We start from the raw sequence: 21,049 nt of genomic DNA, 5'->3' as shown, positions 1-21,049 counted from the left end.
TGTTATTTTTGCCCATTTTTATTATCAACACATGATGCCGGCAGATATCTCCCACATGACTCCTAGGCTAACTTAAGCGTCTGTCTTACTATCTTACGGTCATGTAATGTCTGAATTCGACCAATTCAGGATCTGATAAGGCAATTTTGACTTGGTAAGTTTAGTGCAAACCATACTACAGCCTTGATACAGTGATCAATCTTTAAAATCAGGTTCAACTGGAAATTGTATTACTATAGGCCGGGCACACACTATCCCAGTGATTTCGGCCTTCCTTACTGTAAGTAGAAAACTTGTGGTTTCATCCAAGTTGGAACACTCCTGGAACAACCCTCAAAGTTTGGTGTTCCAAGTTTAAAAGCCTTATCAGATGTTGATTGGTATTTGGCAAGTATTTTGCCTATAAAACTATGGACTCTGGGTCAAGTGGCCACCACCTTCGAGCTTCAAGTTCTAGCACACTCTGATCACATTTGACTCTACTCTTTCTTTGCCTGAATTTTCATGTCAAACACTTTCTTTGGTCAAGTTGCATCTGTGATGTCCAGAAAAACTTGCGTATATATATGCATTTGTGTCCGTATGTTTGTATAGTATCTAGTCAAATGAATATGTACTTACATGTTGCTGTGGTGTGGGCAAAAGCCTTGAGCTTCCCCCCTTACAGTATCTGTGTAGTGTGGTAAAACACAATAGCTGATTAGTATCTGTAATGAGACTTGTCAGCGTGCTGCGATACCCACATAAGTAGGAGATGAATGACGACGTGTGGCGCAAAGCTGACAGCCCACATTATAGGAGACAAAGAATCATAACTTACTGTATAGTGTCTTTGGTTTTGTTTATCTGACTGGTGGCATATTGATGGTGTGATGTATCAGCACAGTATGGGTATCAGGTACTGCTTGCATGTAAGGTGTGAGGATTTGTGTGTGTTTCCATAGGTATATACGGAAAGTGTCACTGGCCCAGCGTCCTTTGACTTTCATTGCATCAAATGGAACCCCTTGAAGGAGATATTCTAACGTAGCGCCTATCCGTATGCTATGACCCGTCATTTTTTGCTGACCTCCAGCCATCAATGCTTTGTTTATTGTGGTAAGGAAAGTCTTTTGTGTTAACGGGACCATGGTAGTTATTTTCCCTTTATTCTGTTGGTATGCAAAAATGTGTTGGTTGGGGGAGGGGTTGTTGATATTGAGATGGTTAGTCCATGCAAAATGAGGGTCGCTGGGTCCGTGTTGAACAGACCACAAAACATCTTCTCCGTGTGGTGATGATTTGGTTTTAGGAAGCTTGAAAATGGTTGACATTAGTCCATTGCAATCTGTTTCGGTGTGAACAAGTGCTATGGATGGGTGAATGGCTGGATTGTAAGTGGTTAAGGATGGGGTTGTAAATTCACCCAGTCGAGCTGTTGTATAAAAGGTGGTGGTTAAGCATGCAAATACAGCGGCTGACATTGGATCTGATAAGTCTAGTTGTTCATGTATCAACTTGATTACCTGGATCGTGAATGGTAGGCAAGGTTGCTTTTTTGATTGGTCTGTGTTAAGTGGGTGGCTGCTGCCATCAGCGTAGTTAGTCTATCTTTGTTAATGGTCCATGGGAGATTGTTTAATAAGTGCCATGCCCAAACACTGTGGATGTAGTTGTTGATGGTCTTGTGGGGGTACGTGCCCGCCATACTGGCCAGGAACATTTCAATAAGATCAATGCTTGCAGGGGTTCTGTCTGTTTCAGGTATTGATTGGATGTCACAAAATGTGTGGAATACTAGAAGACCTGAACCATATACTTCATGGGTGGATACTGTCCAAGCATTGATTGTAACTTGCCTAGTTCTGTCTAAATTGCTGTTATGTAAGCTGAGCAGGTTAGATGATTGTTCTGATGATGTGGTTGGTTTCTAAAGGAACAATTGTTATTTGGTATGACATTGTGGACATAGATTGGAAGGGAGGATTGGGGATACTTGTGAACAAATGTGTAGTGGGACAATGACAGTATTGACTTGTTGGATCAATATGGGAGATGTTCAGGATGTGGACATATACAATTTGAAAGAGTCTGAGTTACAATGTGTAGATAGGTGGGAAATGGATTTGGAAATATCAATGGTGTTTTTGAGCATGGAGGGAAAGGTAGTAGTGGTTTTGAGTTGGGGATAGTCCCAGATGATTTGTTGTAGTTTGACCGGAATTTCAATTTTAGGAAGTAATTTATCGATTGCCAGGAGCTGTCCGCGACTTGGAGGGTCAGCTGGATTAGCGTCAGAGGAGACATATTTAAGATGTATTGTGGATTTTGCCTCCAGAGTGATAGGGATGAGTCTACGGAAGATTGTGTTGATTTGTGGGTTCTTACTGCGTCCTTTTGGCCATGCTTCCAGTACTCCTTGGTTGTCGCCGTGTACCCATAAGTGGGTTCCTTGTTTGATGTGCGGTAAAATGGCTCTGATAGCCATTTTGAACGCCATTGCTTCTGCCCACTCAATATCTCTGCCATCTGATTTCCATGCTGGGTCGAGTGTCCATGCTCACCAGTAAGGACCGATGGTAATACCAAGTCCAACTGTGGAGCTTGCATCAAAAAAGATCTGTAGATTGAGGATTGGTTGTGGGAATGGAATGGTGCTAGTCAGTCGTTGATTTGATAGTTTCACTATCCACCAGATTAAGTCTTGGGATGTACCTTTGGGCGCGTGTCGTGGTTTGAACAGTTTTTCTAGAAATAGTGCTGTAAATTTATCTAGGTGGTTAGGTAGGCACGTCCTTCAATGATGATCAGAGACGCATGTTGAAGTTTACTTAAGAGTGATTGTACCTGCTGTAAGTTGTGCGTACTATGAGCTGTCCATTCATTAATGGTGTTAATATATTTCTGTTCCTTTTTGTGCGGAATCAAAACTGTGTTGTCAATCAGTGACCAAGTGAAACCAACAAAAGGAAAGGTGGTGGTGAATGGTACGTCTTTGGATCTTTCCCACAGGATGCCCAATTCAGCTGATAGAATGTCTATGTCGTGCATGTTGTAGCAAAAGGGTTTATCTTTGATCGTTCGATCAGAGAGAATTGATCGGTTGACTATTGGGGGGTGCTGGTCTTCGTCGAATTGCATTTTTTTTGCCTGAGGTTAAGAAATTGCCTTTGTAAAATAAGTGTCCCCCCCATGGATTTACGACCACCATTAGAAATATGACCAGCCCATGTAATACGTAATGAATTATAATGTGATAAGTATTTAATGGGTATGCAAATGAAGACGTGGTCATCAACCCATTTTGCTATGGGGCCAATACCTGATGCACGAAAGATGTCGGCACCAGCATCTCCAATCTGACCATATAAGCCTGCTGATGATGTTAAACCAAAGCATGTTGCGATGTCAATGGCAAAATTGTTGTTACCAGGTAAATGTACGACTATGCCTGGCCAGGATGAAGCAGAGCTAATAGTTTGTTGATAAATGTATGGCAACTTGAACTTTTGGCAGTATTAATATATGCGTAGTGGTTTTTGTGGAGTGCCAGTTCTGACCTCACATTACAAAAATGTGCACTTCAGTCACCCCCAAAACATAAGCATTTAGCTTCAACTATCTGTGTAAATGTATAAAGCTAAGAGCTTGTTTTTCCTGGTATCATCCCAAGTGCTCCAGCAAGGATGGGATCATCCCAGAAGTGGGATAATACCACCCTTCTGGGATTTTCCCATGGTATCAGACCATTTGTTATGGTGGGATAATCCCATTAGATGGGATAATCCCAGACATTTCCCACATGTCACATGGTGTCAGGGGGGCTTTACTGCAAAAATAGTTCCTGCATAAATGTAGCCAACATCAATACATTATCAATAGTACTAATAGCCATGAAGCAGAATACAATACTACCTGCTTTCATCATTTTTATAACATATATACAAATTTCAAATGGTGTTTACTCTCAATTGAACCTTAATTTGTCCAGCTTCTAGTGTAATATCATATACTATAGATTGATGGAGGAGACTTTGACCAAAGGTTAGTGTAACTAATTGTGACATATAACCATTTACAAATTAACCTGATTTAATTCAGTTGATTAGGAGATAATTCAACCATATCTCTTTTCCTTAACTGACTATATAACTTTGTCATTCCTACTTATCATATAATTTACTGCATATCACAAAGTAGATTTATCTACCCTGGATTTCTATCAATGTTACTTAAAATGGCTTATAGTCAAAGGAATACAAGATGTTTGACAATACCAAGCATATACATCTGCAGGATTACAATACCTCTCATTCAGGCTCATCCAACTTTAAATAATGTAACACTCTTGCAACCAGGCAAAGATATGTCACAAATCCATTTAATGTGCTGATCCAAAAGATATGATATTTTTTTGAATTGTGCAGCTTTATCCAAGTGCCTGAACTGAAAAATGCACAAAGATACCAGTCCGAGTAAGTACTACATATTCATTATCCTTCCCTCTGCTGCATCATTGTCAAAGGCAGAACATGTCTTGCATGAGACAAATTGCTGGCTCTTTGTGGCAGCCCAGCATCCACAAGCCAACACCCATTTTATCCACTATATGTCCCCACGCATACAATTGATTATAAATTTTTGTGAAAACAAAAATGGCTGAAAGGTGTGCTCTGCATGCTTATGCAATTTCATGTGACTTGGGATGAACCTACGTGAGGGCTACTCTGAATCACTGTCCCAGTTCAACCTTAGGTTCATCCAGGTCCTACCATAACATAATAGTTGGTTTACAAACAAAATACTGCAACATGTAAAAAATGGAAACTGCTGGAAAAGGACAATAATATTTTAAGCTGCTGGGAACTTACCTATGATTATATGTTACAGAATAACCTTAGTGCATTTCAGGAGTATTTTCCCCTGTCATGCTGAGTCACCAGCAGCCTAAGCATGCTATTCGATAATTCTGTTCCTGTTGTGGGATCTCCCTGTCCTATTCTGACTCAGGTGATCTTGTCCCCTGCTTGGATTTGTCTGTGATGTAGTGAGATGATCCTATGTAATTTGGAGATTTTTCTAGATCAGATTGAACTGGAATGATCCCATCTCTTTCCAAGACTTTCCTTGGCTGGTTTGGGATGATGCTTTACCCTTCAGGAATTGGTCCATATCAAATTGTGATGATCCCATCCCATTTGGTATTTGTCCACATTTAACTGGGATCATCCCCTTTTTTGCTGGGATTTTCCCAGATTGGTTTGAGATGACCCTATCCCCCCTTGGTATTTGTCCATGTTGAACTGAGATTTTCCCAGATTGATTTGGGATCATCCCATCCTCTTTTGGTATCTGTCCATGTTGAGCTGGGATTGTCCCATCTCATTTGGTATTTGTCCATGTTTAACTGGGATCATCCTATCTCTTGTTGGGATTTTCCCAGATTGGTTTGGGATCATCCCATCCTCTTTTGGTATTAGTCCATGTTGAGCTGGGATCATCCCATCTTATTTAGTATTTGTCCATGCTTAACTGGGATCATCCCATCCTTTGGTGGGATTTTCCCAGATTGGTTTGGGATCATCCCGTCCTCTTTTGGTATTTGTCCATGTTGAGCTGGGATCATCCCATCTCTGGCTGGGATTTTCCCAGAGTGGATTGGGATCATCCCATCCTCTTTGGTATTTGTCCATGTTAAGCTGGGATTTTCCCAGATTCAATTGGGATCATCCCATCCTATTTTGGTATTTGTCCATGTTAAACTGGTATCATCCCATCTCTTGCTGGGATTTTCCCAGATTCAATTGGGATCATCCCATCCTATTTTGGTATTTGTCCATGTTCAACTGGGATCATCCCATCTCTTACTGGGATTTTCCCAGATTCAATTGGGATCATCCCATCCTCTTTTGGTATTTGTCCATGCTTAACTGGGATCATCCCATCTCTTGCTGGGATTTTCCCATATTGGTTTGGGATCATCCCATCTCATTTGGTATTTGTCCATGCTTAACTGGGATTTTCCCAGATTGGTTTGGGATCATCCCAGATTGGCTTGGGATTATCCCATCCTCTTGTGGTATTTGTCCACATTGAGCTGGGATCATCCCATCCCTTTATGGTATTTGTCCATATTGAACTGGGATGATCCCACCCCCTTCTGGTATTTGTCCATGTGAGAAGTGGGTAACCCCATGTTACGTGGGGACATGTACAGATTTAACTGGGATGATCACACCCTATTTCAGGGATTTGTCCAGATCAGTGTGGGATAATCCTCAGTAAAAAAAATCAAAAGTTGGGCAATGTCAATGGTCAGAATCAGTTTTGAAGGAAATTACCTGAGTTCTACATATTGCCATAAAAATGATAATCCAAAAAGAGTGGTGTGAGACAGCATCACTATCATATGAGAGACAGAGAATGTTGGCAGAAACCTTACTTGGCATGAAAAAATATTTTCCGGATTCATTTCAATTTCTCAAGAATCTAAAAAAAGAATACCTTTACAGCACTCAGATTCTTTGTGGACTTAGATACTGTACTATACACAGTCAGCATATAGGCACCAGTCACCCCTTAGACCTTCAGCTGGTAGCTCCCAGAAATGGCACAACTCAAGGTATTAAATACCTAAGCAGTGCCTAATTAATCCTCACACTCAAGTCATCTAGTGTAGGAGTATCAAAATGGAGATCTTGTGTATTATACTGTACATAGCAAGCATCCCCCTCTCCCCATAGACCTTCAGCCAGCAGCCCCCAGGAACCACTCTCAGAGAATGTACAATATAAGGTATCAAATACCTTGGTAGTGCCACAAAAGTGGTAAATTCATGTTTTTGCAAGAACATGACTTTATGTTTCTTTTTACTATGTTTTACTTTCTACAAGGTCAGGATTTTCCTCACAGAATATGCCAGATCTAGTGTAAATCTAATATTCAATGTCCTTCTGCAGATTACTTTGTTGTCACAGCATTTGTGTTGTGTTTCCTAGTTTTTACTTCAGTTAAGGGTATAATAAACCTTGCAAAAAAGCAGAACTCACATATCACATCTATCAGCAAGGACAACAGCATCTTTCTAGTGTATGGTTCCTGCAATTGATTATATCTAGAAATTGATAATGTTCCACATTTAAAAAAAAGGGAATGCTTCTCCCCAAATTTGCAGTAAGCTACAATGAGGAACTTGTAACTCATATATTTCAAAATAGTCTTGATTATATTGGGCTAAAGTACCATTATTCAGGTGGAAAAGACTGGAAATATCTTCACTAGTTGGCCCAGCATTCTCACATGTTAGTATTAGCACCAATCCCCCTGATACCATGTGACATGTGACAGGTTATTGGGATTATCCCATCTGAGGGATAATCCCACTATGGTACATGGTCTGATACCATGGGAAAATCCCAGAAGGGTGGTATTATTCCGCTTCTGGGATGATCCCATCCTTGCTGGAGCACTTGGGATGATACCAGGAAAAACAAGCTCTTAGCTTTATACATTTACACAGATAGTTGAAGCTAAATGCTTATGTTTTGGGGGTGACTGAAGTGAAAATGTGCACAGATCCTTGGTATGCCAAAGATGAGGCTGGTTTGATATATTTGGCAGCAATACTCTGAAGTTTAGGCTGGACATCATGGTGTGGTTTGGGGGGACACCCATCAGTAAAATGTTAATTTTCTTTGAAGACCTTAACTCAGCTTAAAATAATTTTAAGAGTGGTTAAGACTGGTTTGGTGCCAAGGGACCCAAACCAAGTTGTAAAAGACAAAACACAATTCAAGACACAATTATCACCAAAAAAAACTGAGCAGGGATGTGGAAAAAGTCTACAAGGAATTCATGATAGCTGGGGCAAACACTAAATGTATTTGATCATCTATGCATAATTCAGTGATCCTAATGCAAAAAACCTGTAATGAGCGTGAATGCAAGGGCAAACATACAAGGAAAACTTACACAGCCTAAATGTCAGCTAGACAGGCTCGAGAGTCAGCACCTCCATCTGTACTTGTGGCCGGCTGTTTAGAGTGTCCTTTTCCAACAATGTAGGTGCTTGCTTTTGCCACTATGTTGTTCATCGTCTCTTGTTTGAGTGCTTTGATTGATGTAGCATAATAGCGAATAGCCTTGCCCCAGTTTGTGTCAGAAGGCTGCATGGCTACCGGTTGTTTTTCCAGTAGCCCTGTTGAGCTCTCAAACCGGCTTGACTTTCCGAGCTATGGAACCTACTTGGGATTGCATTAGTGGTGGGTCCCAGCTGACTTTTCTCTCAGCCCACATAGTAAATGCACGTTCAACCTATATTCAGGCTTTAGTAGAGACCTTAAAATGACACTGGTTTTGTACTCACGGCTGCTGCACTCATTGCTAGGGCCCCTACCAGTGGATACTTCTTGATGTCTGTGGCATTACTAGGCACACCGTCAGCTTGCAATACTTTAACATCAATAGATGTCTTAACTGCTGCAAGGTGGGCCGCAAATGTTTGCAGGACAAACGGTGACCGAAAGAGACCACAAAATTCCTAAAAACAAAAGGTGAGCCAAATATGATTTATTGTGAGACCACATACCAAGGGATCATCCCCTATTTCTTTGTAGAGGTATGCAAAATCAGTGAGAATTTCACTAGCAAATTCTTAATGGGTGTGATAAGTTGTGTAAGTGGGATCAGATTCAAAAAAATGCTCCACCATGATTATGGCAGTAGAACCAAAACCATTTCACCATTCCAAAAGACGTTGAGAGGCCTAAAAGCTAATGAAAGAAATAACAAGACAAAAGACAAAATAAAACTTACCGCAAGATAGACGGGGACTTGCACGGTAACTATATGTTGAATGTCAGGGTAGATAGTGTTCCAGGCTGATTTTATAGCCCAGGTTGCCTTGATGTCACTAATGCTCTAAGGGTTTTTGCAGGTCCCAACCCATTTCTTGTATGTCATGATAAGGATGTTGCGCCAGCGGCCTCCTTCCATACAACCTTCCAGTAAGTCAGAGTTAGTTATTTTTGTTGGATGTTCCATTTTGACACGCTTTGAGGGAGGGTTAACACCATCCTTAACTTTAACCAGGTTCTGAAGAAATAAGGTCAGTGATTTGAAAATCTATCTCAACAGGTTGACTCACCGCGCTTATTATATGCTTGCCTTTGACAGCCTCTACATACTCTTTGACTTCATCCTCAAACCCACCTGCCTTGTATCTGACACCAGTATCCCCGCTCAAAGTGGTCCTCACCACATTTGAAGTCAATTTTGAGGAAATGGCTTTCTTAGTATGTTTTGAGACTGGTGTGCAGGCAGTTGAGCTGATAGTTTTGGGTAAGAGTGAGGAGACCTCCGGCTTGGATGAGATTGTGCTGAGTTTGTTTGCTTTATTTGTTGTACCATTGTTTAGCTTTTGAATATTGCTGCACCATGATTTGATGCCTGACGCCTTGCTATAAGACACATACAATACATTCATGCGGAGGCGTTGATAGAAAAACATAGTTGTTTCCGTGAGGCAAAGTAATCCATCAGTCATTTTGTGAGATCAAATGATGGAAACGTGTTAACCTTCCACATGGCCCCTGTGTGCCATATTGGATCTTAGCCGGTGTCAGTTGCGTGTTGGAAGAAGTAGCTGTGGTTGCAGCTGACCGTTACATTAAGGCTCCAATGGCAGCTTGAATCCCCAGGCCGCCCATCTTCTTCTTTTTCTTAGCTACAAGCTCCTCTTCATCACTCAACTCTAAAACATCCTCATCAACCCTATTTATGCCACTGACAGCTTGAGAGGCCTCCTCCATCAAGTTGGTATCTTGTTGAGAAGAGTCAGCTTGAATCCCTATGCTGCCCATTGTTGTCTTCCTAGCAGCAAGTTCCACTTCATCACTCTCCTTAAAACTATCATTAGATCAATAGGTTCATTATCACCATCACCAGCCTTGCCGCCCTCGCTGCCTACTGATCTCCTTTTATCCTCGCTATCTGGGACAGCCTTTAGGCTACTCTTACAACGGGATAAGCGTGCCAGGCGCCACTGGGAGGGGGGAGGTACATCTTGTTCTTCCTTGGTATCAGCAACTATCTCAGGACAGGTTTTCCTGCTTGCACAGCATCATTGAGAGGGAGGGAGCATAGGTATGTCCTTTTCCATATCTTCTCTTACATTCTCATCTTCAACCTTTGCTGCAGCAGCAATATCAAGCTTCATGGCCCGCACTAACTCGTCCTTGGTGAGTTTAAGCTGTTCCATCTCCTGCGCTACCTCTGCTTGAGAACACTTTTTTGGTTGCAGATCAAGTAAAATCTTTCCAGGATGTTGATTGGCATTCTTGACATGTGTTACTGGGCAAAGCATGAGGGGCTGATCAGGAGGAAAGATAGGAACTGGAGGGATGCAAGGTTTTTGTGGCAGAAGAAAAAATGGAGTTCAGGACAGTAGGTAAGGATCAAATGAAAATTTATGTATTACTTTGGAACTAAAGTGTTGTCACACAATACATGGTTTTAGTTTCCCTGACTTGGTTCTTTTGTTTTAGATAATAATGCCTCCCCAAAAACTTCAACGCCAGCTTACCCGCTCACACCACAATAGTCAAACAATACCCTGTGGGAATGTTCAGTGCAAACACTGGTTTTGTAGTATCTCCGGTTTGAAACAACACATACATTCCTGTCATTTGGACATCAGCACCCCAGGCCCCTAGCCATCCACTCCAAGTCTCTCCGATGCATTCACCACATGTTCAAAATCAGCCAGAAACCTTCAACAAACAGCCTGAGGACGAGCAAGAAATTCAACCACCAGATCAGCCATTAGATGATCAGCCCCAAGCACAAGGAAAAATTGAATACCATCCATTTCTAGATGGTATGTCTACAATCTCTGTCTCTATTATTCTTTCTGACTATGTACAGGACAACCCTGTGAAAATGGGAATCTATTGCCCCCAGGAGCAAAGCCTGTACTACCTGAAGCCCAGTCAGCCAATGATTGGTCCCCGTACCGTGATCACATAGAGTTTGAGACTGCAGAGCTCCTCTAAAAAAAAACACAGATGTCTGCAGGAGACATTGATGCCCTCCTTGATTTGTGGAGGGCTTTGTTTATTAAAAGTGGAATTGTAGACCAAAATACCCCGTTTTCCAACAAGGATGATCTATACTGGATGATTGATTCAACTTCAGCTGGCGATGTGCCATGGGAGTCTTTTTTGTTGTTGTACAATGGCGAGATTCTCGAAGAAAATGCTCCTGGGTGGATGAGGCAGGAGTTTGATGTCTGGTTTAGACATCCGCGCACTATCGTACAAAACATGTTATCAAATCAAGATTTCTCTGGTGAAATTGATTTTGTTCCTTACCGAAAGTTCAATGCCAAGGGAGAGCAAGAATACAAAGACTTCATGTCAGGCAAATGGGCCTGGAAGCAGGCAGACAAGATTTCCACTGATCCAACAACTCATGGCTCATCATTTGTGCCAGTCATTCTAGGCAGTGATAAGACCACAGTTTCTGTCTTAACAGGCCAAAACGAGTATTATCCACTGTATATTTCAGTGGGAAATGTTCATAACAATGTCTGGCAAGCACATAGGAATGCTGTAGTGTTGCTGGGCTTTCTAGCCATCCCAAAAAGTATGTTACATTTATTCTTTACTTTTTCTCTTGCATATACTAAAGCCAGGATTTATTTAGCTGATAAGAAGTATGCAAATGATCCAAAGTTTTGCAGGTTTTGGAGACAGCTATTTCATACATCAATGTCACGTATTCTTCAAGGTCTCAAACCTGGGATGTTAGTCCCAGAGATTGTATGCTGTGCACCATGCACTTAAGGCATGTTATTTATGGTATTGGGCCATACATTGCCAACTATCCAGAGCAAGCTCTTCTTGCATGCATAGTTCAAGGATGGTGTTCTCGGTAAGTACATCTTCATTACACCACTATTCAGACCAATCTCACCTGCTTAGTTGTATTGCGTTACCCAACAACCTCGACGGTGAAGGTGGCCAATGCTCCCATGATCATACAGAGGTCCTTGCTGACTTCCTTGATCCACGTGTCTTACGGGACCAATATTGTATTGTGAGCGACATTGTAGTACATCATCTTTTCTTTCACTTATGAAAATCATGCTGACTGTTGTCATAAGCCGTTCACCCATGATTTTCCTCATGCTGACATCCACGAGATCCTGGCTCCTGACCTTCTTCACCAAGTCATTAAAGGTACCTTTAAGGATCATCTTGTGACTTGGGTGGAGGACTATCTTAATCTAATGTATGGCAAGAAGCATGCTGAAGAGATCTCAGATGGCATTGACCAGCGGTAAGGTTCTTTTTACATTGAAATTATCAAAGTAACATATACTAAGATGATTCACTAGGATTGCAGCAGCTCCATCGTTTTCTGGACTTTGACAATTTCCACAGGGCCATGGATTCAAGCAGTGGACCGGCAATGACTCAAAAGCCTTGATGAAAGTCTATCTTCCCACTATCAAAAGGCACGTCCCACCGGATATAATATGCACATTCTGTGCTTTTCTAGATTTCTGCTACTTGGTTAGGCATGATACTCACAGCGACGGCAGCATTTAACAAGTGCAAGACACAGTCAAAGATTTTCACCAGACCCGTGTTATCTTTCAGACACTGGGTGTTCGGCCAACAGGCTTCTCTCTTCCCTGTGAGGCAATGATAAACTATAACAAAAACAATACCTGTCTCCGTCTGCACTTGCAAGGAGTAAGAGGTATTATGAGCTTGAGGTCAACAGATGCTAGCAGACATAGCAAGTAGAGGACTTGGAAGTAAACTCAAGGGTTTCTGTTGAGGAGTAAAGCGGGTAGTTCAAGTAATAGAAAGCTAAAGAACTATACATGAATGTGTAGGGCTTATATAGCTAACTGTCTATCCCTCAGACCAAAAGAGGAATAAAAGAAAAGTGGTCTGAGGAAGAAATCAACCAATAAGAAAGAGGATAACTATTGTATGACTTTTAAGGATTAATCAGCAGGTGAAAGAATGTACTAATAATAAGTATTGTTACGCGTGTTCAGGAACTGTATCCTCATGATGAGGTACAATCTTGACTAAAGTGTTTATTAATATCTCCAGGCATTGATAGGGCTTGGAACTGGTTGGCAAGATCTCTACCACTGGCCCTTACCCATTGTGCTGGCTGGCTGGGAGTACTACTCAGTCTCATCTCACTCCTGAAGGTGTTGAATCACTCCTCGGAGGCATTGGATGACTCCTCGGAGGTGTTGTATGCCTTCCAGAAGCTGATCCAATGGACAGGCTGTCTAGCTGTATTCGGACTTTTTCCACATCAGCTGGCTGTATGTTGAGGGGCTGTCCTCCCACTGACTGTGACTCTACTTTGGGTTTCCATTCTGAAGATGGCCAGTGTTCAGGTCTTGGTTGTAGAGACTGTTGTGGAGGGTGTCTTAGCTGATCAGGTGCTCCCACTGCTCTCAGAACATCTCCACGGAGGTATTGCCTCACTGCTCTCGGAACATCTTCATGCTGATATGGTTTTATTGCTTGTGGAACATCTCCTTGGAGATGTGGTTCCATTTGCAATTTATTTGGATCTCAAATCTGAGGGTCAGGATCATCCTCCTCCAATGTATTTTGGTCTGGATAGTGAGCATTCTCTGGAATGAGTCCCTCCCACTGATCTGTGCTAGTGTCTGTGTTCCAGGGAGCAGTGTCATCCTTTTGTACCTTTCTGGATTCATTGAATATAACGTGCCGACAGGAAAACACAGTTCATTTTTCAATGTCTAGGAGTTTGTAGGCTTGCTTTCCATGTGTGTAGCCAATTCAATGGCTTTGTGCCCCTTGGAGTAAAACTTCCCTTGCCTTTTGTCTTTCAGAATCAAGGCATATGCTTGGCATCCGAAAGGGCAAAATAAAGTTGGATCGACTCTCCTTTTAAACAGTATTTCATATGGGGTCTTTCCATGGAGTCCTGATGCTGGGCTGCATGCTGTAATATATGCAGCTGTTTGCATGGCATCTACCCAAAATGACTTTGGGAGCTTGGAATCATGGAGCATAGTGGTTGCTAATGTAGCCAATGTCTGATTCATTCATTCTGCAATGCCATTTTGTTCCGGAGTATCTGCAGCTGTAGCTTCTTGGATGACACCATCTCCTTGGAGTTGATTTTTGAATGCATTGCCAGTATATTCTCCTCCCCCATTGCTCCGGAGGAATTCTGTGTACAGTGGAGTGAAGTTTTCTTCTCCCAAATGAGTCTGGAAGAATGTTTGGACATCTTCTTTCCATTGCTTGTATTGTTCCAGTGCCTCACTTTTATGTTTTAGGAAATATATCCATGGAAATTTGGAGAAATCATCTACAATGATAATCCAGTACCGAAAACCCTCCCTGGAAGTTGGTTTGATTGGTCCTCCAACATCTGTGTGCACAATTTGTATGGGGTGCTTGGCTCGGTTTCCTCCAGTGGACTTGAAAGGTAATTTCTTCATCTTTCCCAAAGCACAAGGTTCACAAAACTCCGGGGTTCCGGTAAGGGTGTCTATGTCCTGGAGCTGTCCTTTTGTAACCATTCGTTGCAAGTGGTCCATTCCAATGTGTCCCATTCTTTTGTGCAATAAATTTACATCTACTGCTGCAAAAGCTGACTCCGGGTTGATTTCAGGTTTTGCTTGGATGTGATAACGTCCTCACTTGTGTAAGGCAGTGAGGATAAGTTCCTTCTTTTTCCGAACTTCACAAGCATTTGACCCTGCTGGAAAAAGTGTTAATAACCCCGTTTTAGACAATTTGTGGACAGAGACAAGTGCTAAAGTGAAGTTTGGCACAAGTAAAATATTTGACAGTGCAATATTGTAGTCCCTTTTGCCAACAGTTGCTTGTAGGATTACTGTTCCAATTCCAATGGCATTTACAGAGGGTTCATCCCCAAAACTGATTGTCCTCGGAGGATGCAGAACATGGTATGTTCCTGGCTCAAACCAGAAGCGGTGAGGGACCATGTGGGATGTTGCTCCGGAGTCAACAATGATTGTTGTTTTGGTCTTAACAGGTTCCGACACAAGGTAAGCTTGAATGTGTTTAGCAAGGGGCTTGGAAATATGTACATGTTCCAATGCAATATGACTCTGTTCCTCCTTGGAGTCAGATCCAGATGATTGCTCCACCATATTTGCCTTTTCCTTCTCTTTTACTTTATCCTTGTGTTTCTCCTTTCCCTTCTTCTTTTGACCTTTTCCAGCTGATTGAAATGTTTGACACCCCGAGGTGTTGTGTGATTTGACTTTGTGGAAGTCACACCACTTCTCCTTGGACTTGAGTGCTGATTTGGAACCCCCAGGGGCCTTTCCTGACTGTCATGCAACTTCTGCAGTGATCCGGATCTCAACTGCATCAAAGGTAAGTTTATTTTCTTCAATTGTGTTGATTACTGATGACTGAAATATTTGCCATTCAGGAGTGCATGGGAGAGATTGGAGAAGAGTGAAGGCCATGAGTTTGGTATCAACTCCTAGTTTCATTCCGGAGAGGTGTGAATCAATTGTCCGGATTTTCACAATGTGGTCCTGGATAGGTGATGTCCCATCCCAGGACAATTTGGTGAGTTGCTGGAATGAATAGAAGGCCGAGGCAATGTTGGACGTTTGATGGAGTGAGACAGGTTTATCAAATAACTCCTTGGAGCTGGTGAGGTCTCCAGTCCTCATTAGGAGGGCATCAGAGATGTGGTCCTGGATGATTCCATGTGCCTTCTCATCCTTAAGTATCCAGGTGATTTCAGGATCCTCCAAGGAGGTAGGTTTTCCTGGTGAGGGCTTAAGCTCCTCTCCAGTAATAACCCGGAGAACGTTTTCCCGACGTAGCTTTGAGATGATCCGGAGTTTCCATATCTGAAAATTGTTGGGTCCAGTGAGAACTGGACATGCAGATGTATCGTGTGCTGTGGTCATGGTTCCGAGGTTGCCGTTTCAAATAAGAATTATTTCCTGCGTAGCTTTTGCGCACCAGGGCTCATAACCTAATAAACCTAAGTGAAACTCAGCCGCTGCCTGAGAGGCTATAGAAACGACTTTATTATTTACCTAAGTGAAACTACAATAGATGTTAGTTTAAGGTGATCTCTAATAAATGTAATGTAACATACCTCAGCTGCTGCCCGAGAGGCTATAGAAACGACTGAGGTATTCCTATACTAAACCCCCTACTACTTATAGTCGGAGGTGCTACTCGCTACAGTATAATGACTCCTAGGAGTACAATTGTGCTCCTAGGAGAACAATGGTTACTCCATGGAGTGGTGGCTATGCTCCATGGAGAACAATGGCTGCTTCGGCAGAGACCGGTGTCATGCACCAATGTTGATTGGTAGCATGGACAGGTGTCAATAACGAAGCAAATATTCAAAAAGACTCGCCTTTGCGCCACACAGGCACAGTGCCACGTGGAATAGTAATTAATATTGCCCTTTTCGAACTTGTAGCTGATCAGCACCACCTCTATTAGGCAATCCAGTCACACTCACCTTTGCTTTTCCATCCGGTACTTTCCGCATTTCGGCATTTCGGCAAATTTTCGCGTCACCACTGGCTACACATTGCATTGCGCCCTCGCTTTTGTCGTTTCCCTTACTCCCCTTCCTTTGCCTAGCCCCACCATGGGCCCCTTCCTCTCCTTTTTATTCTCACCTGACGGTCGTTTCTGGATCCCCATTCTAATCCACTTTTTCGTCACCTCCACCCTCCTCCTCCTCATCTTATTTGCACCCCCACCATTTCTGATGTCACCACTTCCTATCTGCTTCCATCGCCGATCCGTTGACTACCACGTGCCACTGCTGATATCAGCAAAGCCCCGGTGGCCGGTCCAAATAGGGCAACAGGTCCATCTTCATGACGTCGATCTACCATCATATACTATCAAAACATCGGTCGCTCGTCTTGCCTGGTTGGAGCGTGGGTGGGTAGTTTTTGAGCTAGAGAAGGTTCATCCCCTTGCGTCGCCCATGTTCATCGCTGTCCCATTCACTTGGGTACACTTATCTTTTGTCCATCGTCTTCGCTACAGCTACACCTACCACACGCTGCCTGGGACTCACTTGTTCCAAATTGGAACTACTCCTCTCCCTCCCTCGTTTGATCAGGTGGTCCAACACAACCAGTCCATTGGTAAGGCCATGGAACTGTCGGATTTGGACTAGGTGGTGGACCGGTGGCTCCAGTTTCTTTTTCTTCAGCAGAACATTCATTTACAGTGCGATTATTTTTGATTTTTGAATCATTTTTATGGACACATATTTTTTTAGAATGCCTGACTGACAATAAAGGAACTGTGTTGATACTGATAGTGTTTTGCCTTGCCCTTTTTTTACTGCATCTTCCCATGACATCATGATTTTCCTGCTCTCTTTTTGCTATCGGACTTTACTTTATGGCTGTACAAACCTGTGACATTACTCACAGCATTCATTGTTCTATCTCTTTCTTTTCCTTCTTTGACAATCTTATCCTGTACTACCTACGCAGGATTCGTCAGCATACATTCCTTCCTTCTTGTTCTTTCTCATTCTTTTTGCACAGCTATACTGTGCATAGCCTACTTTTCTTTCACTATATAAACCCCTGTATTTTACCTTGTAAAAAAAAACAAGAAATCCAATCCAGACTTCTTCTCTACTCTCAAATTCACTACTCTGGTACTTGTGATCCAGTGTGGTCACAACACTTCCCACTTCTACCACTGTTAACTGCTGTCATCATCACTCGTCACTTTTGAAAGTGATTGTCATCCCCTTCGATTAGAGTCCTTCTGAGCACTACAGTTTGTGTGTCAGGAGCCTGCTATCACTGGGAACCTCGTCACCTTGTCATCCTTGTTGTTCTCAAACCTACCTTGTGCTACGATTAGCAAGGTAGTGCTCGTCTATACTCGCCACAAAGCCCCTATCTTTCTATAAATTCAACTATCCCTCCTCCTCAAAACCCACACTCATACACCTCTGGGTTTTACTTTGAAGGATCCTCATACATACCACCCCACGAACAACCAGAGCACCCACTGTTCTAGGAGGCAAAGCCCATAAAGAAGTTCCGTGGAATCTGGGAGGATTGTGTGTTAGTTTGTTTTTGTGTGTGGTTTTCTAACAACAGTTCTCATCATCGACAACGCCCTTCAATATGCATCTTGTGTTGCACAATATCTTCCCCTGGAGCATTTGCAAGGAGTTTTGATCCATGGGCCATTGGTGTCCATACTGGTTTGCAGTTCTTCATTCCAGTACGCTCCAGGACTGTGTCAATGTATTGGTGTTGCAATAGGGATATTGTTTTGTTTGAACGATCACGTTGGATTTCTATTCCAAGGATGTATTTTGCTTCTCCAAGGTCCCACATTTTGAATATGGATTCGAGTTTGGCTTTTGTGATATCCATGAATTTTTGGGATGAAGCTCCTAGGAGGAGGTCATCTACATAGACAACAGCAACGCATATTTGTTTGTTGTCCTGGAATACATAGAGACATGTTTCTGCATTTAGTCTTGTGAAACCGAGCTCCTGGAGCTTGCGATCAAAAGTTTTGTTCCATGTACGACCAGCTTGTTTTAACCCGTAGATGGATTTTTCAATCTCCAGCAGTATCCAGGTTGGATAGGAACACCCCCTGGAGGAAGCATGTACAGTTCTTCTTCAAGTTCTCCATTGAGATAAGCTGTGGATACGTCCATTTGATCAAGTTCTAGGTCGTACTTTGCTGCCAGGGCTAGAATAATTCGGATTGACTCTAAGTTTGCAACCGGAGCAAAAACCTCCTGGTAATCAATCCCCTGACAAAACCGGATAAACCCGGTCTCTGCCAAAGCAGCCATTGTTCTCCATGGAGCATAGCCACCACTCCATGGAGTAACCATTGTTCTCCTAGGAGCACAATTGTACTCCTAGGAGTCATTATACTGTAGCGAGTAGCACCTCCGACTATAAGTAGTAGGGGGTTTAGTATAGGAATACCTCAGTCGTTTCAACTCGGGCAGCGGCTGAGGTATGTTACATTACATTTATTAGAGATCACCTTAAACTAACATCTATTGTAGTTTCACTTAGGTAAATAATGAAGTCGTTTCTATAGCCTCTCAGGCAGCGGCTGAGTTTCACTTAGGTTTATTACTTATACAGTGGTTTTCTCATATTTTAGATGAGCCAGATGAACTCACTGGGATATGGAAGGTCCAGCCTGATATGAATGACGACGGATCACCCAGTCTTGAAATCATTCATCCGGACTGTATATTCTGTAGTGTGCATCTCATGCCAGTATTTAGTGAATATAGTCACTGCTTTATTCCATCTGACATTGATTTTACTAATTCACTAGATAAATTTTCTACATTCTACATAAACAAGTATATTGATCATCATGCCTTCGGGCTTAGCTAACTTGACATGTAGCTTGTGGGACTTGTTTTATATTTCATGTATTTACACTACACTTGAACTACCCTTCGCTCAACGTGTCTGAAGGATTTCGCTTAGACCAACCCAGATATTCTTGCCTCATCTAAATTGAACTTGAAGGTTAGTTAACTCGCTTTTTGTATCGCTTGATAGAACTTTAATCCCTTACAATGCTTGAATAGTCTTGAAAGTCAGCAAAGTGTGATCAAGGTGCGTCAAGAAATTTGACACTTTACTGATGCCAGCTTCCGCAGAATCAGGAAAACCTGTTGATGTGAATGATTGGCCTGATAGCAACTTGAAAGGAGAACCCAATGATGTACCCCATCGATAATGATACTCCAGCACGCAATATTGCCTGCTGACCATCTTAAAACGCTGGCCCGGCCGCCCATAAGCTCCACCTGATCTCTTAGGTGGATAAAAGTTCAGCTACATACGAACCTGGTTCAAGCGCTTAACTTGAGAGCCGCTGCACTTAAAACGCGGATTTTCACAGCCGCTTGCCTTTGATAGCGCTCTTCGTTGGCGCGGGTGGATCGTCAACATGGGATATGCCAGTGATTTCGGTCTTCCTTACTGTAAGTAGAAAACTTGTGATTCCCATCGAACAATCTTGAAGCAACCCTCAAAGCATAGGATGCCAAATTGGAAAACCCCGTTGTCCATTGCATATCTGATTTGGAATGGTATTTGGTAAGTATTTGGTCTGCTCCTGCCTATAAAATCGTAAGAGTCAAGCAGCCATGCCTTCAAGCCCCAAGTTCGAGCGCACCCTCATCACCCATTGACTTTACTCTTATTTCGTCTGAATCCCCATCATGTCAAATACTTTTGGTGGTAACTTTAGTGGCATGAGTAAGTTTGCTTATCCCTGGTTCTTGGCAAGGGCTTGTACCCTCATGTGTTGTCGTTTTCAGAAAATGGTGATAACACAACGTTTGGAACCGCTACACACAATCACGGCCCCGCAAGTAATGTCGGTGGCGATCAGAACAACAATAACACAACCACCAACAACAACACCAACTCCCACAACAACTCGTCTAAGACACAGGTCATGAGTAAGACCGCTACTCCTGTTATTTTGATTCCTCTTGATAACACCTGTCATTTTATTAGACGGGGGTGGAACCCAGAATGCTTGAAGCGTTCTAAGTTTGTGAGGCCCTATGGAAACTGGAATGTGATTGACTCTAGTACTAAACTCCTAAATGTAAATCCTACCTATATCAGTGTTCTGTTCTGTCAGGAGTTTGTACTTGATGATAAATTTTTGCGTCGCTGTACCGGAGGCATAGCCTATCTTGTGAACGGCTGTATCACAAGCCATGGAACGGCAGACGATGCTATGATTTAACCGACATATAATGTATGAAGGATGCTGGTACAAAACAGGAGTTCATGGCTTTACGAGATTTCGGATGTTACTAACTCGTCGTATCAGGGAGGGGAGGAAAAGAGATGATGGGAAGCTCAACAGGCTGTGGACCAGGATGAAGCATCGTGGTTGAAAAAAGACAAAAGATAGAGCAGTCGACCACGGACGAGAGGATTATCTTCGCTAAAGTGCTTTCGAAAGGGTTGACTACTTACTTTAATGTC

General features: G+C 42.5%; 7 protein-coding genes across 7 annotated transcripts; 2 read left to right on the top strand and 5 right to left on the bottom strand.

Moving 5' to 3' along the window:
• Positions 1–842: 842 nt before the first annotated feature.
• SERLADRAFT_373632 (uncharacterized protein) lies at positions 843–1,702 on the bottom strand (the record flags this gene model as incomplete). Its single annotated transcript, XM_007322890.1, has 2 exons — positions 843–1,546; positions 1,642–1,702. The coding sequence occupies 2 exons, from the start codon at positions 1,700–1,702 to the stop codon at positions 843–845; spliced, it is 765 nt and encodes a 254-aa protein (XP_007322952.1).
• A 6,045-nt stretch (positions 1,703–7,747) lies between these two features.
• SERLADRAFT_417971 (uncharacterized protein) lies at positions 7,748–10,342 on the bottom strand (the record flags this gene model as incomplete). The annotated part of the gene is made up of 12 exons (XM_007322889.1): positions 7,748–7,870; positions 7,951–8,201; positions 8,224–8,292; positions 8,345–8,518; positions 8,567–8,631; positions 8,687–8,750; positions 8,794–8,822; positions 8,976–9,072; positions 9,125–9,437; positions 9,646–9,885; positions 9,947–9,969; positions 10,151–10,342. The coding sequence occupies 11 exons, from the start codon at positions 10,340–10,342 to the stop codon at positions 7,956–7,958; spliced, it is 1,512 nt and encodes a 503-aa protein (XP_007322951.1).
• A 371-nt stretch (positions 10,343–10,713) lies between these two features.
• Positions 10,714–12,322, top strand: SERLADRAFT_411134 (uncharacterized protein; the record flags this gene model as incomplete). Its single annotated transcript, XM_007322888.1, has 7 exons — positions 10,714–10,855; positions 10,903–10,966; positions 11,102–11,622; positions 11,683–11,782; positions 11,824–11,910; positions 11,961–12,075; positions 12,143–12,322. 7 exons carry the CDS (start codon positions 10,714–10,716, stop codon positions 12,320–12,322), a joined length of 1,209 nt encoding a protein of 402 aa, XP_007322950.1.
• Positions 12,323–13,196: 874 nt separating this feature from the next.
• Positions 13,197–13,571, bottom strand: SERLADRAFT_442341 (uncharacterized protein; the record flags this gene model as incomplete). The annotated part of the gene is made up of 1 exon (XM_007322887.1): positions 13,197–13,571. The coding sequence occupies one exon, from the start codon at positions 13,569–13,571 to the stop codon at positions 13,197–13,199; it is 375 nt and encodes a 124-aa protein (XP_007322949.1).
• Positions 13,572–16,339: 2,768 nt separating this feature from the next.
• Positions 16,340–16,754, bottom strand: SERLADRAFT_400350 (uncharacterized protein; the record flags this gene model as incomplete). Its single annotated transcript, XM_007322886.1, has 1 exon — positions 16,340–16,754. The coding sequence occupies one exon, from the start codon at positions 16,749–16,751 to the stop codon at positions 16,587–16,589; it is 165 nt and encodes a 54-aa protein (XP_007322948.1).
• A 2,712-nt stretch (positions 16,755–19,466) lies between these two features.
• Positions 19,467–19,970, bottom strand: SERLADRAFT_400349 (uncharacterized protein; the record flags this gene model as incomplete). The annotated part of the gene is made up of 2 exons (XM_007322885.1): positions 19,467–19,564; positions 19,627–19,970. The coding sequence occupies 2 exons, from the start codon at positions 19,811–19,813 to the stop codon at positions 19,548–19,550; spliced, it is 204 nt and encodes a 67-aa protein (XP_007322947.1).
• A 206-nt stretch (positions 19,971–20,176) lies between these two features.
• SERLADRAFT_477583 (uncharacterized protein) lies at positions 20,177–20,737 on the top strand (the record flags this gene model as incomplete). Its single annotated transcript, XM_007322884.1, has 3 exons — positions 20,177–20,302; positions 20,365–20,508; positions 20,567–20,737. 3 exons carry the CDS (start codon positions 20,266–20,268, stop codon positions 20,590–20,592), a joined length of 207 nt encoding a protein of 68 aa, XP_007322946.1.
• Between the last annotated feature and the right edge of the window lie 312 nt (positions 20,738–21,049).

Source organism: Serpula lacrymans (genome assembly GCF_000218685.1).
Source record: "Serpula lacrymans var. lacrymans S7.9 unplaced genomic scaffold SERLAscaffold_14, whole genome shotgun sequence".
NCBI classification, from domain to species: domain Eukaryota; kingdom Fungi; phylum Basidiomycota; class Agaricomycetes; order Boletales; family Serpulaceae; genus Serpula; species Serpula lacrymans.
Note: the sequence above shows the minus strand (reverse complement) of the source record. Positions and strands in the feature narration are given on the sequence as shown.